The following is a 16401-nucleotide window of genomic DNA, read 5'->3' on the forward strand; positions in this document are numbered from 1 at the left end:
AGGAGGTATAAATGGAAGGAGGTGGCACGAAATAGGGAAGTGACAAAAACGGGTAGAATGGTCTAATGTGGGGGGAAAAATGAAGGGAACAGGGAGGGTGTGTAAAAGAGTGGGCTGCTTACGAAGGAGGAGGGTCAGAAATAGGGAGCTTTCAGAAAAAAAAGAATTAGTGAAAACAAGATAGAAAGGAAAGAAATAGAACACATGGACAATTTTAGAGGGCACAGAGGAAGGGGCATGTACATAATAAGATGTGAACAATAGAGAGTTTTGGATGAGAATGTCAGAATGACACAGGGAAAGAAAAAGATGAGAGAAAACTGAGCGGGACAAGAGGGAATGAGTGAGAACTAGAAAGGAAAAAGATGAAAAAATAATAATTTGTCTGGTGTGTGGGAGAAGCAGGATGAACTGTGCTAAAAGCTGGGAAATGAATCCCCACTGATTCCTTCAGAATGAACAAAAGAAGAAAATTATCCATATCTAAGGCATTTATTGAAGCATTGAATGCAGCTTTTGCAGTATTTCTTTAAAATACAGTACGCCCTGTGGAAAACCCACTTTTGCATTAAAATTAGATGTGCATCAATTTAGGAAATCTAACTCCATCAAATTTCAAATATTTCTAATGAGATGCAAAAAAATAAATTATGATTCCAAAGAATATTTTTTAAACTGCATTCGACAGATCTTTGCATAAACAATGTTGAAGATTTCCTGAGGGCTGAATAAATACATTGTTTTGCTTTAGTATATGTTAAAAATATCACTGCTGAATAAAGCCCAGCACAGTATGCCTGTAGTGTGCCATTAAAATAATCACTGACTGGATCATCAGTGAGGGAGGGGGTTTATTTGTATATTGTTATTATATAGCTTATTTAGATTGGTATATATTAAAATTGTACCAAAGGCATATTGTTGCACAATAGTAAAGGATAATTTAATGACATGTTGCTTTTTATACGAGAAAATTATATTTCTGTTTTAATTTATTGTCCATTGTAATCATTTCCCTTAAAATATTGTTGATAACTATACCATTAATGGTGCAAGGAGATTAAATGTAACATTACAATTTCTCAATGCATTAGAAGAGTGACATTTTGCAATTTGTAGCAACTAACAGTTTTTAAATCTTCTTATCTTTGTGAATGCCCTTATTGATCAATTTCCCTCCTCGGATAAATAAAGTTCGATCATAACGTATTGTATTTAAATTAAGGACATTGATTTTGGACCCAAGGTGCTTTCCCTCAAATACTACCTGGAATTCCACATATGGTGATCATGATTCCCTCAAAGATCTAAAACTCGCTTATCCATCCTAACTCATTACACATGACAAAATCTAAAACAGCCAGGTAGATTCTGAAACATATTGCTCTAAGGACCAACCATCAATACACTACATGAATTCCTCTTCCATGGTAACCGTGCCAATTTAATTAGTCTAATTAATGAACAGATTAAAATCACCCATGATAATTACATTTACCTTCCTACATACCCTTGATATTTCCCCATTCATGCTTTGTCCTATTGAAAGGCAACACTCTGGTGCCCGGCAGACTACTCCCACCTGTGTCTTTATTCTCCTACTACTCACTATTTCCATCCAAACAAATTGATTCACTGCATCTTACAATTATTCACCATCACACTGATGCCGTCCTTGACTGACAATGTTACCCTATCACATAGAAACATAGTAAATAGGTGCAGAAGTAGGTCATTCGGCCCTTCGAGCCTGCACCGCCATTGGATATGATCATGGCTGATCATCCAACTCAGTATCCCATCCCTGCCTTCTCTCCATACCCCCTGATCCCTTTAGGCACGGGCCACATCTAACTCCCTCTTAAATATAGCCAATGAACTGGCCTCAACTACCTTCTGTGGCAGAGAATTCCACAGATTCACCACTTTCTGTGTAAAAAATGATTTTCTCATCTCGGTCCTAAAAGACTTCCTTCTTATCCTTAAACTGTGACCCCTAGTTCTGGACTTCCCCAACATCGGGAATAATCTTCCTGCATCTAGCCTGTCCAACCCCTTAAGAATTTTGTAAGTTTCTATAAGATCCCCCCTCACATTTTCCTTTTCGATTATTCTTTTGCAATGCTGGATAACGGGGAAGGCGGCTCAACCATGGCTAACGAGGGAAATATAGGATAGTGTTAAAGCCAAGGAAGAGGCATATAAATTGGCCAGAGGAAGCAGCAAACCAGAGGACTGGGAGAAATTTAGAACTCAACAGAGGAGGACAAAGGGGTTAATTAAGTGGGGGAAAAAGAGCATGAAAGAAAGCGTGAGGAATATAAAAACTGACTGTAAAAGCTTCTTTAGATATGTAAAAAGGAAACGATTAGTGAAGACAAATGCAGATCCCTTACAAACAGATACAGGCACATTTATAATAGGAAACAAGGAAATGGCAGAACAGTTAAACGACTACTTTGGTTCTGTCTTCTATAAGGAAGACACAATCTCCCAAAAATACTAGGGGACCGAGGATCTAGTGGAAGGGAGGAACTGAAGGGAATCCACATTAGTCAGGAAATGGTGTTAGGTAAACTGTTGGGACTGAAGACAGATAAATCCCCAGTCCCTGATGGTCTGCATCTCAGAATACTCAAGGAGGTGGCGCTAGAAATCGCGGATGCATTGGTGATCATTTTCCGATGTTCTCTCGACTCTGGATCAGTTCCTGTGGACTGGAGGGTAGCCAATGTAACCCCACTTTTTAAGAAAGGAGGGAGAGAGAAGACGGGGAATTATAGACCAGTTATCCGTACATCGGTAGTGGGGAAGATGCTTAAGTTATTAAAGATGCCATAGCAGCGCATTTGGAAAGTTTTGGTTTTCAATAGGACAAAGCATGAAGGACATTATTGCTATTGAGGGACTGTAGCGTAGGTTCTCCAGGTTAATTCCCGGAATGGCGGGACTGACATGATGAAAGAATGGGTCGTCTGGGCTTGTATTCACTGGAATTTAGAAGGATGAGAGGGATTCTTATAGAAACATAAAATTCTTAAAGGATTGGGCAGGTTAGATGCAGGAAAAATGTTCCTGATGTTGGGGGAGTCCAGAATCATGGATCACAGTTTAATAATAGGGTAGGCCATTTAGGACAGAGATGAGGAAAAACGTTTTCTCCCAAAGAGTTGTGAATCTGTGGAATTCTCTGCCACAGATGGCAGTGGAGGCCAATTCACTGGATGTTTTCAATAGAGAGTTGGATTTAGCTCTTAGGGCTAAAGGAATCAAGGGATGTGGGGAAAAAGCAGGAATGGAGTATTGATTTTAGATGATCAGCCATGATCATATTGAATGGCGGTGCTGGCTTGAAGGGCCGAATGGCCTACTCCTGCACCTATTTTTCTATGTTTCTGACCTAGAATACCAATTTCTCAGCCCTGGTCACCCTGCAACCACGCCCTTGTAATATTCACATTCATTTTCATTGTCACACAAACCAGCGTGTAATGAAATTCCTAGTTGCATGAAGCTCAGAGTGTAAACAATTAATAAATAAGTAATAAGTATAAGGAGGAATGCAAGAAGAAGCAGAATTGTGCCAAAGATTGCTCTGAAAACTGAAGTAGCGCAAAAAGAAAATAGTAAAGTGGAATAATGAAGTGAGGTAAAGGTTAAGAATAAGGGTATATGGCAGTACATCTTGAAGGAGGAGTGTAAAAGATGACTAGTTCAGAAGTCTGACAGCAGTGGGGAAGAAACTGTTCTTAAGACTGAGCATCCAGGATTTCAAAGGTCTGTATCTTTTCTCAGAAGGTAGAAGAGAGAAAAGGGAATGGCCAGGGTGGCAGGCATCCTTGAGGAATACTACCAACCTTCCTGCAGCAATGCACTGTGAAGATGGATTGCATGGAAGGAAGTAAGGAGGATGTGATGGACTGGGCTATGTTCAGCATTCTCCGCAGGTTCAGGCAGAAGGACGTGAGCACACAACCGTATGGAGAGTCAGGGTGGAGGAAATGTTCTGACCAATTCTAATTGAATGAGGTCTGCCCGTCAGGAAGTCCAGAAGCCAATTGCAGATGGAGGCCCTAAGACCAAGGTCCAGAAGTTTAGAGAGGAACTTATTTGGTAGTATGTCACTGAGCCGTCGTCAATGAATAGCTTCCTGACATAGTGTTTTTAGTGTCAAAGTGATCCAGAGTTGACTATAGTGCAAAGGAGATGACATCCTCCACACACCTATTTTTCGTGTACACTAATCTGAAGATGTCTAGTTTATCTGGAAGACTACTGCTGATGTGGAAAATTGTTAATCTTTCAAAGCTCTTCATTATGGTCGATGTTCGAGGTACTGGCCATTGAGGAAGGTCATTTTTTCTTGTGGGAGGTTTCCTTGAAGCAGACGGGGACAGTTGAAGTTAGAGCTTGAAGATGTTGACAAATACTGTGACAAATTGATTGGTGCATGATTTCAGGATTTTATTTGGGCCATCCGCTTCCAAGATGCACATAGGTGAAACTCTCATCGCTTGTTCAATACTCCGTAAAAGGCATTAAGTTAATCCAGTAGACATGTGCCGTTGCGAGATATTGACCCTCGTTTCATCTTGTAGCCCATGATAATATTCAGATCCTGCCACAGTCAAAAGGCGCCCGCTTGATTGAATTGAACCTCTATTTGTACACTGTGAATGATTCGATTGTAATCATGTATTATCTTACCGCTGACTGGTTCGCATGTAACAAAAGCTTTTCACTGGGCCTTGGAACACGTGACAATAAACCAAACTAGCTTGTTTGGAATTCTCTCTTGGCATCAGATAGTCTTGCGGAGATCATACTTGGCTTTCTAGTACTTCGCTTTCTATTAAATCAAACTCATTTGTTTCTATTTGTGCCATTAACTCTCCAATCTTGTTAATTTGTCATGGTTGATTTCTGCATTTCACACTGCTAACATTGTTTTCTCACTCCACTGCATTAATTCATTTCCATCACTTTGCACTCCTCTAAAAACAGTTGTGGCTAACAGGCATTCATCGTCCTTTCTCAGATGGCGTTAAAATGTTTGTTTCACTTTACCTGAGGCATTCCCTTTGTTCTTTCCACCAATCCCTCTCTCTGCAACAGTCATTAACTCAAAACACTGACTTTGCTTCTCTCTCCACAGATGCTGCCCTACGTGCTGAATATCTCTTTAACATTTTTTTTATATTTCTGATTTTCAGCATTTATCAATACATCATAATTTACAAAACACATTGCTTAGCATGAAATAATTTTATTTCTGGGGCTTTCAATATAATCATTGTTCAACATAAACATTCTACCCACTATAAAAAGATAAAGCAGTAAGTGCAAGTTGAGAAGAAAACTTACCAAAAGTTTTAAGAGCCAGAACCTAGATTTGTAGTAGCAGGTTTTTGTAGGATTGATCAGAAACAGGAACATAAAGCCATAAAGTACGAGGGGGTTGAATGGCATTGGAATTAAACTGTATGGCACATACAAACTGATGAATAAACTCAAGCCCCAAAGAACTCCAAGGAATCCAGCAATCTGCAAAAAGACAGTTTATAAGTATATAATATCTACTTTAAAAAGCAGTAAGACACTTACACAGCAGTAGAATGATTCTCCTCCAGTAAACATACTTAAAAATAACGTAATTAACATGGCAATATAATTCGATATAACCCCATGGTGTCAGTGGACTTGAGTTACTGGGACTGTGTATGGCAAGAGCTAGATAATCTTCTCAAGGTAAGCAGCCACAGAGAAGGCTTTATCAATACAATTATTATGCAGATTCGAGGATTATTTGACAAAAGTTTAAATATAACTTAGAAATGTGCAAATTTTTTTCACCAGTTTTGTTTCTCCCAGACAATTTTTGCAGCACTAGCAGGTATGTCAGGGATCAATTAACAAAAAGTGCAATATCAATAATCTCCAACATGCATACATTAAATGAGGTTACTGTACTGTAAACTCGATGATTATGGGCTTGAAGTGCTGCACAACAGAAGAAACGTTGAAAATGGGGAGATTCGCAATTTTTTAAAATTGTCCCACACCAGTTACCAGATAATGCTCCAATCCTTCCAATCACATCTGGAGTATCTAACCTCAAAGAGATGCTGGTGAGAGAGATTGCTTCTAGGATTGAGTTCAAAGATCAGCACGTGATTCACTCCAGCTTGCCGCCAGCCATATGTGTTGATGCCAAGAAGAAAGAGAAACTCGATGAGAAGGAATCCACCACGATAAATACGCACCAAAGGCCAAATGTTTCCCTGTTTTGATCTGGCTGAAAGATTGAGAACATGTTTGTTAAGGCAGAACAAATGAGATGCCAACACTTGCTCTTTTCATATTAAGCTATAACCATATTGTTTGTTTTGTTTTGTTTTTGTCTTTTGTTTTTACCTTGTTTGAGATGTGTTTACCTTGTTTGGGACTAAAGATGGAAATTAGCTACTGGCTACAATCTTGCGTATTACATGTAAATGTTTATTAATATGCACTGTCCCTAATAAAATCAATTTCAATTTCAATTTCAAGGATCAATATATAACACATCTCTTCGTTATCAGGAATGAATACTTGACAGCTGTGACTTAGAATATATTAAGTGAAATAGAACATAAAAGTATTTAGAAATAACAGAAAATCAAAGTTTTAGGTGTTACAGTGACAATCAAAGATAAAATAGACTTTATAAACTCCTTTGATTAAGGTACCCATTAAGTTTATGGAGAAAGGTACAGAGAAACAGTATACATCAAGCCACAAATGACTCTTGGTTCTCAGTCAATATTGTCTGTTATTTGTTGCTAGCTGGCCTTCTTGGAGAGGACTGGTATTATTCACGGAAAATACATCACAGCCCCTATTGCGCTAGGAACAATCCTGTCTTTATTTGGCTGTGTTTATTCCCAACAGATACAAGATTGTAATTAAGATCACCTTTTCTAAACTTTTAAGTCTTCTGCCTTTGACTTCCCTGAAGTTGCACATTTCCAAAATTTTCTTTGCTCTTTGTTATTTTCTCAGACTCTTCAGATTTTTTCCTTCCCGCGCAAAGTACTTGGATCAGCATTATCCCTCAGCAAGGTGGCACCATAATACATTGCTAGCTGACCAGATATCTCTTACATTACTTTGGAAAGTTTATTTTGGCCAATAACCACCACAATGTTTAAGTGGCTTGGCTACACCATGATCCTTTTTTCTATTTTGGAACATTTCAGGCCCTCTATTTTTGAACTCTGATTTGTCATAGGCAAAATGTAAAACCTTTTATGAAGTCTGACAGTATGAATTCCAAAATCAATGCATCATTTACGTCCAAAAACCATTTTTATTATGAATCACTTGTCCCACTCTTTAACCCAGCTGTGATTGATGTTAAACCATCTAATTCAATTTAAATACTACATTCTCCATTTTAATGACATCAACATCCACTCCAGTCACTGTTTGGTGTTCAGTCTGTCTAAATGTGGAAATTTCTACCTTGGTTCAGTTGCACCACGGGTTCTAGATTAACTATCAAAACATTTTCTTAATCCCCTCTTTTTGAGAGGAGTTAGTTATATTCTCTCTTTATTCTTAATTTAATTCCAATTGAATGCATTACTTTCTTGTTGCATTTATTTGCAATGTCTATTTGGGTTAATTAATTTCCGTATCATTAGCTGGATTACTCTACTCTACTTGCTATAATCCAACAATACCTCTCTATAACTCAAGAAGTAACAAATGACTGGATACAGCACACCCAGAACAGAATATGCACAATTTTAATTTCAAAGACCATATCATTTTTCCTCATGTGGATAAACAACAAGAATTTAGACCAGATTCCGTAATTTTTATTGAGATTAAATGAAAATAGCAGGGCAAGATAATGATGCCCACCCCTGACACCACCGATTACAATTTGGCAGCCTGTTTGGCTTTCTCAGCACAAACTCAAGTCTGAACTTGTTTTAACTTTATGTCCACACAACTGCCAAGTCACAGCTGACTGGTTAACAGTGTCAAATAAGAATCTTAATCAACCTTCCTCTCTCTCGTCTTATGTCTTGAAGGCAACCATTCCCTCACCGCCACCAGTTTAACCCACCATACACTACTCCCACAATTGTTTTAATATCGACAAGGGAATTGGGCTCACTCAGCATGTTTAGTTTAATCTGGGTTTTGCAGTCACAGATGAGCACTCCTGGCTCACCTTACACTTTTGATACATGTTCAGAGTTATCTTACTCAGCTTCCCAGCAGAAATCTCCAGAAACTGCTGGAAAAAGTACTGGATAAGGAAGTGCTGTGCTGCTGTGGCCTCCCTCACAGCATTGTGATCATGTGGGGCACACACGAAAAGGGAAAGAATAACTTTGATAGTTGACACAATCATGTCCCCGGACTGTTTTAGAGAAAATTAATTTGAAATTGTTTCTCAATAAAAAAATCTTACAAGACACTTTTTCAAAGTTTTTAAACCCTTTCCATGATTCCAGAAATGTTAAATTGACATTTGGCATTAGACTCTTTAAAGAAGAAAAATTAAAAGAGTAGTTTTACACCAAGGCTTTATTTACACCAAAGGCTTTATTATATTATCAACACCCTTAAGGGATCATGCCAGAGCCAACTCCAGAGCCAATAAAATCATGGGAGACCCCTTCCAGCTGCTACGGTCAGGCAAACGCCTCAGTTGCCATGCTGTGAGAACGGAGAGGTTGAGACGAAGCTTCTTTCCAGAGGCCATTAGGACTGTAAACTCCTATCTCACCAGGGACTAACTTTACTGTACCACTCTACTGCTTTTTTTTTTTTTAATTGCTGTTGTTTCCCTTTTTCCTTCCGCCCACGATATTTAATATGAAAAAGAATATGTGATTCTGTTACATTCTGTTTGTAGTTTGTTTGGTTATTTGTTCGTTTGTCTTTTTGCACAAAGTCCGCGAGCATTGTCACTTTTCATTTCACTGCACATCTCGTATGTGTATGTGACGAATAAACTTGACTTGATGCAGTTAATCTTTTCAATTGAAATCATGGGGAAATAACTCTATTTCCTTTGACAATGCAGAATTATTTACCAAATGTAAATAGCAATTAGAGAACACTTTTGCCCAATGTGCTCTTCAGCTGAACTTCATAAAGAGACCTGAAATTGAGTGTGTAGTCTGGTGCCCAGTGGTGAACTGACTACTCCAAACCCCATATTTCTGCATTCGCAGGTGTATAGATATGGAGTTGTTATCACATGGGATATTATCAGTGGCAATTTCTCTGACATATCCATGCACATTCTGAATTATTATTTAACCCTTGCATTTAATCTGTGAGACAATGAAATGCACATCATAGATTAGTCTTTTGATACACAAAGTTGCCGTTGGAGAAGGGTGGAGAAAAACGGCCACAATATAAACACAGAACTGACTCACTGCATTGTATTAGAGCCTAGGCATCACCGTAGCCAAGGATCAAATCATGGCAAAGCACAAGGAATTACTGAACCTTCCCTTGCTTATTACTCTATTTCTGTTGGGGAAACTATCATGCAAATATAACTAAGATCAGGGTAATGATCTACAATTTAAAAATACTAAACTGTTATCCGTTTCTTGAAAATCTTTAGGGCTTGCAATCAATGTGGAATAGCAGTTTGTGGCATTGGCACTTCAGTATGGAGAAGCACAAAATCTTAATACAGAATAAGGGTGGCATAGCAGTGCAGAGGTAGAGTTGCTACCCTACAGCGTCAGTAGACCCGGGTTTAATCCTGACTACGGGTGCCGTCTCTGCGGAGCTTGTACATTCTCTCCGTGACTGCGTAGATTTTTCCCGAGATTATTCGGTTTCCTCCCACACTCCAAAGATGTACAAGTTAATTGGCTTGGTATAAGTGTAAATTGTGCCTAGTGTGTGTAGAATATGTTAATGAGCGGGGATCACTGATCGGTGCGGACTGGGTGGGCCGAAGTGCCTGTTTTCACGCTGTATCTCTAAACTAAACTAAGAATACATTTGAATACAGAAAATGAGTGCAGAGATGTCCCTGATATTTACCTATGAGCACCAGAGCAGCAAGCAGCACAACAAAAATTCCAAAGTACATTCCCACCCTGAATATGGTCCAGGCAGGAGCTGGCTGTAAAATAAAAGAAACAACGAGGGTTGAGAAATCAGGAAAAAAACACTTAGGAATAATACTTTATTAAACTGACAAATAATTCCAGATGTTCTAAACTATTAATTCACAAGTCTTTATACCATTTAGCAGGCAGGTGGTACCTGTTGCATCTGCCATAAGGATTTACATAATGGGATGCATCACTTAGACCGTTGCCATACCTTTGACATCTATGAGTTATCTCTGACGACTAATTAAATGTATTCTTTGGAAGAACAGGTTTAAATTGGCCATGGATTATATTACAAGTAGAAGCCCAGCACGACTCTACTGTATATTCTGCAAGTATCACAGATTTTTTTCAAAGACACCCACATCATCATGAAAGACAAAAAAAAGAGTAAGAATGTGTGGATCTTCAACAAGTGTTTCACCTTGTCAGGTATCTGGGTCACACTAATCCATTATTCTTACAGTCAAAATTATTAAAATTAGAAGATTTGGTTGCATTTAAAACAGCACAGATAATGTTTAGGGCCAAAAATAAAAACTTACCTGGAAATATACAAAAATTATTCAATGAGCGAGTGGGGGGTTATAATTTAAGAAGAATATTTAATTTTAAGGTACAAAGAGTCCGCACGACCAGAAAAACCTTTTGTATTTCGGTCGGTGGAGTAGGATTGTGGAACAGTTTGAATGTGGAGTTAAAGCAATGTCCAAACGTGAACCAGTTCAAAATGACATACAAAAAACTTTTTTTCACAAGGTACAGGGATGAAGGGGATGGTTGACAAACAGGGGTTAATGTTTATCTATTATTTTATTTATTATTTATTTATGTTTTTTGGTTACTTCATACATATTACTTGTATGTGTATATCAGTTGTATGTGTATATATATGTCTGTATGCATCTCTAAAAATTGTCTGGGGCATTATTATTATTAATTAATTAATTATTAAATATGGAAGAAGGGTTTAGGGAGAAGGGGTGAGATTAAATAAGTTATTCTTCTTCTCACTCCTTTTCGAGCTTGTAAAGAAAAAGTGTTGGACATTTAAATTTTCCTTTATGCTTTTCATTGCTTTGCAAATATTGCCTGGAATGTCCAATTGTTTGACTATTTCGATTTTGTTGTTGTTATTTATTCCTATTTATGTCTTTACTTGTTCGGAACAAATAAAACAAATCAAAAATCAAATCAAACCTTCCTGTAGAGTATCCATGCAGCATTGCCAAATAGAATGCAGCTATCGGAGTGGGACGGAGAATTGGTCATGCAATTTGCATTTCTCTTCTCCAATGCAGAAGACACCATATTGTAAACATCAGATACACAGCCAGACTTGTTGGGCATATTCTTTCTTTAATAAATTCTCTAATTGCCCCGATTTCATAGCTTTAATGCTCCTTTGTTCAGATTCTCTCCCATTAACCCATCAACCACAACCTCATTTACAGTTTATCCTGATGGAAACCCTCACCTTACCTAATCAAAAATATTTCCTTTGTTTTATCTGTCCCTCTCCCATCCTCTCTGCAACTTGAAACCAAATTGTTTTCTCTTTTTCTCAGTTCTGATGCAGATGCTACCTCACAACTAATCGATTCATAAAGTGTTTCTCGCATTTTCAGTTTTATCTTCTGATTACACCACCTCTAGTTATTTGAATTTCTGTGGAACTAACTGGTTTATTGGTTAAAAAACAAAATGTGAATACATTGAGCATTGTCAATCCACTTGCAAATGGAACAAGGACTCAAAACCTAATTGCTACCAAAATTGTGACTGTTGAGGCTAAATGGAAAAATATTTATTTTATTCAATGTATACCATTCACAAGCTGAATAGCTTAGTAGTAGTTAAAGGAAAGAGTACCCATCATTGATCTGCACTGGCTCATAATCTGCCAACAATTCATTTAAAAAATGTATTAATCAAATGTGGTCATTGTCAGCAAAGCCATAATTTATCGTCCCATTCCTAAATTTTGAATCCCTAATCCTACGAGCTGGGTGGTTAACTGATTGTTTTAAGTGGGGAGGAAACTGTTATGAAGTTAATTTTGGCTAAGCCTGGTAAGAATGGCAGGTTTTGTCTCTCCTGGGCACAAATCCGCCTGGTAGGTTTATTTCAGATTTATGTAAAAAAAACAAGTTGAAATTATGTGATTTAAACTCATATCGCCTGATCAGTAGTCTAAAATTCTGGTTATTGGTTCCCTAATCAAAACACTGTTCTGAGAAGCAACACCGTTAACATTTCATGACAATGACCCTTCATTGGAACTGTTAATGAAGAGACTTTGACCTGAAAAGTTTATCGTGGTTTTCTCTCTCTCTCTACAGATGCTGCCTGATCTGCTAAATATTTACTAAACCACTTATATTTCAGATTTCCAGCAGCTGCAGTTTTTTGATTTTCACTTTCAATACAATGCCACTGTACAAGGCTACCTTACATTATCATTTATTAAGTCATATTATGGTGTCCTGATCTTATCTGTTCTTTCTCTGCAACTCAGTCCAGCCCTAGAAAACTCAGAGATCTCTGTTTCTCTATTTCTGCCATGTTATGCAGTTATGATTTCTGATGTTCCACAGTGGCAGCTTTGTTTTCAGCTGGTGAGTTTCCAAGCTCTAGAATTGCTTTCTTAAATTCAGTTGATGCAGCTTGCAAATCAGAGCCTGGAGTACGTGTGCTGGTAAGAGCCATTATTATGCTGAGCACGTATCAATAGGCACCTTTTCTGTTGAGCACAAAACATTCACTTTGCTGGGAGAAAATGCTGAAGATGCACACACACACAACTATATCACAAAGAATCAGTTTTCACAACAAGAATCAATATGACAAATGAAAGGAGACATACTTCTGATTCAACCACAACTAACCTGAGCAGCTCCCAGGGGTGGTACTCGCAATCTCTTCATGGCTTTCTGCCTGTCACCTCCTTCCAATTCTGTTGTAACAAGGGCCTAAAAAGGAACAAAACAAGAGATTACAAATAACCTTTCTAGTACATATCAAATAAAATTGGTAAGAATAGGTCTTCTGAGCCACCTCATTCAAAGGTACTTTTCCATTCCTGTTGAACTTTGTTTTGTTATTTTGTGATCAACGGAGACATGTATATTGCCTGGGCCTGATTACTTTATAAATAATCAGCTGCTAATCCAAGAAATGGACAGTTACATAACGGTCAGCTACATGAGGCAGAACAGAAATTAGATTCAATTCATTTATGGGACTTGAGAGTCAATGCAAAGGCCAGCATTTGATTCTCATCTCAATTCTCTTTGGGATGGTGGTAATGAGCCGGTATCCCGAAATGTTACAGTCCTGGTGAAAATACTGTGTCAGTGTTGTTTGGGATGAATTTCCAGGATTTTGGTCCAGCAGCAACTAAGGAACACTGACAGATATTTTCATTAGGATGGTATGTGATCAGCTGGGGAACCTGAGTAGTGGCTTTCTTATAAACTTACTACTCTTGATCTCGTTTGCAGTTTAATATGCTGACTTGTTAAGATCTACTGGAGTTGCCCAGGGAAGCAAATGCCAAACATTTTGTAAATGGTACACAATACAACCACAGTGCTCAAGTGGTGGAAAAAATAAATATGCAGGGAAGTGGATTGGGTGCTAATCAAGCGGACTGTTTTCTTCACACTGGTTTTGTGTTGAGAGTATACAAAGGAAAGTATATATTAACCAAAAAAACTATAATTACAAGTCATAATACACAATAGGTAACCACAATAGTACAAAAAACAAAGTCTGTAGTGCAACCAAAGACACAGACCACAGTAGATCACATTGTTGAGGTTAGTGTTGCATAGTGTTCAAGAGCTGGATGGTTGCTGGGTAGATGCTGTTCTTGAACTCGGTGATGTTTACAAGCTCCAGTATCTTCTTCCAGATTATAAGAGCTAAATAAGAGTGTGATGATATTGGCTGCTTTTTTGAAGCAGCACTTCCTATCGATCTGTTCAATGGTAGGGAGATCAATATCTGATATATCGGGCATCATCCTCTGTTGTCTCCTTTGTTCCTGGCCGATCGAGCTGCCGAACCAGGCAGTGATGAAACCATTCAGTCTGCTTGCAACCGTACACCTATAGAAGTTCGATAGAGTATTTGGTGGGCATACTGAATCCCCTCAATCTTCTAAGGAGGTGGAGGCATTGATATGCTTTATTTGAGATTGCATCAATGTGCTGGCCCCTGGACAGATCTTCAGCTTTAGCAGCTGGAGGAATAAGTCAATTCCTTCTTGTGTTTGACCATGCATTATGAGCCGTCATGATATCTGGAGTCATTCATTTCAGGGCACTCTCTCCCATCTGTATACCACTGTTCTACTACCTCCTGTGGGTCTGTCCTGCTGATATGACAAGACATATCCAGAGATTGTGAAAGATTGATTTGGCACGTTGGCTATCAGGGATAATTCAGTGAGTACACCAATCTAGCACTATTATGAAGAGTATGGGACAGGTGTCATAATTGAGACACAAGTCCCCAGATGCACATGAAACTAGAATCCAATAAGTACAGATTAGTGGGCTGTTATACGGTTTCATTCTTATTGTGATATAATTATGCAAATGAATGGCTTGCTGGATGGAGATTTCTATTTTCATGCCCTTATCCTTAACTTGCAGGCGCTTACAGTGAAGTGCCAAAGCCCAACAAAATAGCCTGTTAAGGAGCTCCAGTAGAATAAGTCACCGGCTATGGAAGATAATGGGAAATTATTTGCGAGGGAAGAGACATAAACATGAATGCTACAAATCGTGAGTAGACCATTTTCAGATAGATTCCTTGTTTTTTTCTATTGTGTGGAATGCTCAGTGCCTCTACCTCTGTTTCACTGATGAGCTGAGTGATTTTCTTGCAGGTGTAGAACGGAGCCACTTCGACATGCACTACTCGCCAGTCAGCCCCACGACCTGTCTCCAGCATCTTGTCATGCTTCTTCAGAATCTTTCGGAAACCAGTGAAATTCAGATTCTGAGAGATAAGAGGAGGTAATTTTAGTATGTAGTATAGTAATGCACGCTGTTTTTTTAAAAATCACACATTTCACTGCCTAGTTGAGATTTCTTGGCCAGTATGCTGAAAAGTAATGCTAAGTCCTTTTGTATGGAACCTTACCATACTGCTCGTATTCACTCAGCGGTTCATATAGCATTTGATCTTTTTGGCCAAATTATTGATATAGATTATAAGAAGCAGCGGACCATAAACCAAACCCACAATAACCCACTATATACAGCCTATCCATTGACAAAGGTCATATATTCCCATTCCTTGCATTTTATCTGAGAGTAAATTCTCATCTCATTCATCTTGTTACTTCACCTCCAGTTCCACGCGTTACAAGCTGGTTGATCAATTTCCTCTGCAGGGCCTTATCAAAAGCCTTAAAAAAATCCAATTTCATCACATCCCACTAATTACTATTATTTCCAATCGACACATTATTAAAGAATGTCAACAGTTAGCCAAACATTACTTTTCTATCAAAGTTGGCTATGTCCAACTATATTATTCAATTCAAGGTGTTTATTATATCCTTCATTATAGATTACAACAGTTTCATACCACTAACATCAGGCTAATTAATTAACACCTCTCTTTCTCTCTTTCTTGATTATACACACAACTCGAATTTCCTAATTTTGCCAAACTCAATATTACATCCCTATTTGGTGGCCTACAAATACTCCTCCAAATGGTTTCTGTATTTTCTCTTTCTTAACTCAACCTGAATTATGTTTAGTCACAATTGACCTGTCAAGACAACATCATTTTTCACCATGCAGTTATCTCCTCCCTTTTAATGGCACTCTTTTTGATTTAAAACATCACTCTTTTACCTTGTACTTCCTAAATGTTGAATACCCTAGCTGGTATATGACGTTGGCAGACATAAAGTGCTGGAGCAACTCAGCGGGTCAGGCAGCATCTCTGGAGAAATTCTCCAGAGATGCTGCCTGACCCATTGAGTTGCTCCAGCGCTCTGTGTCGACCTTCGGTATAACCAGCACCTGCAGTTCCTACCTACTCATACGAAGTTGACACTTTTGGTCACCCTGTAGCCACAGTTCCATAATGATAACACGATAAGACCTGTTCACTACTATCTGTGCTATTAATTCACTTACCTGGTCACAAAAGCTGAAAATCCATTCCTATGCTTTGTAACATACTCACTTGCAAACATTCTAGTTAGCAGCCAACTCAATTCAACCAA

General features: G+C 38.3%; 1 protein-coding gene across 1 annotated transcript in view; it reads right to left on the reverse strand.

Annotated features, from left to right (window-relative positions):
• xpr1 (xenotropic and polytropic retrovirus receptor 1) overlaps nucleotides 1–16401 on the reverse strand; it is a 208125-nt gene that overhangs the window by 60998 nt on the left and 130726 nt on the right. Inside the window, exons 5-9 of the mRNA XM_033028353.1 lie at nucleotides 15006–15155; nucleotides 13034–13117; nucleotides 10072–10153; nucleotides 6114–6295; nucleotides 5365–5544 (exon numbers count right to left, since the gene is read on the reverse strand). Coding sequence (XP_032884244.1) covers nucleotides 5365–5544; nucleotides 6114–6295; nucleotides 10072–10153; nucleotides 13034–13117; nucleotides 15006–15155 — 678 coding nt within the window. The remainder of the gene's footprint in view (nucleotides 1–5364; nucleotides 5545–6113; nucleotides 6296–10071; nucleotides 10154–13033; nucleotides 13118–15005; nucleotides 15156–16401) is intronic.

The sequence above is a fragment of the Amblyraja radiata genome, chromosome 10 (genome assembly GCF_010909765.2).
Source record: "Amblyraja radiata isolate CabotCenter1 chromosome 10, sAmbRad1.1.pri, whole genome shotgun sequence".
Classification (NCBI taxonomy): domain Eukaryota; kingdom Metazoa; phylum Chordata; class Chondrichthyes; order Rajiformes; family Rajidae; genus Amblyraja; species Amblyraja radiata.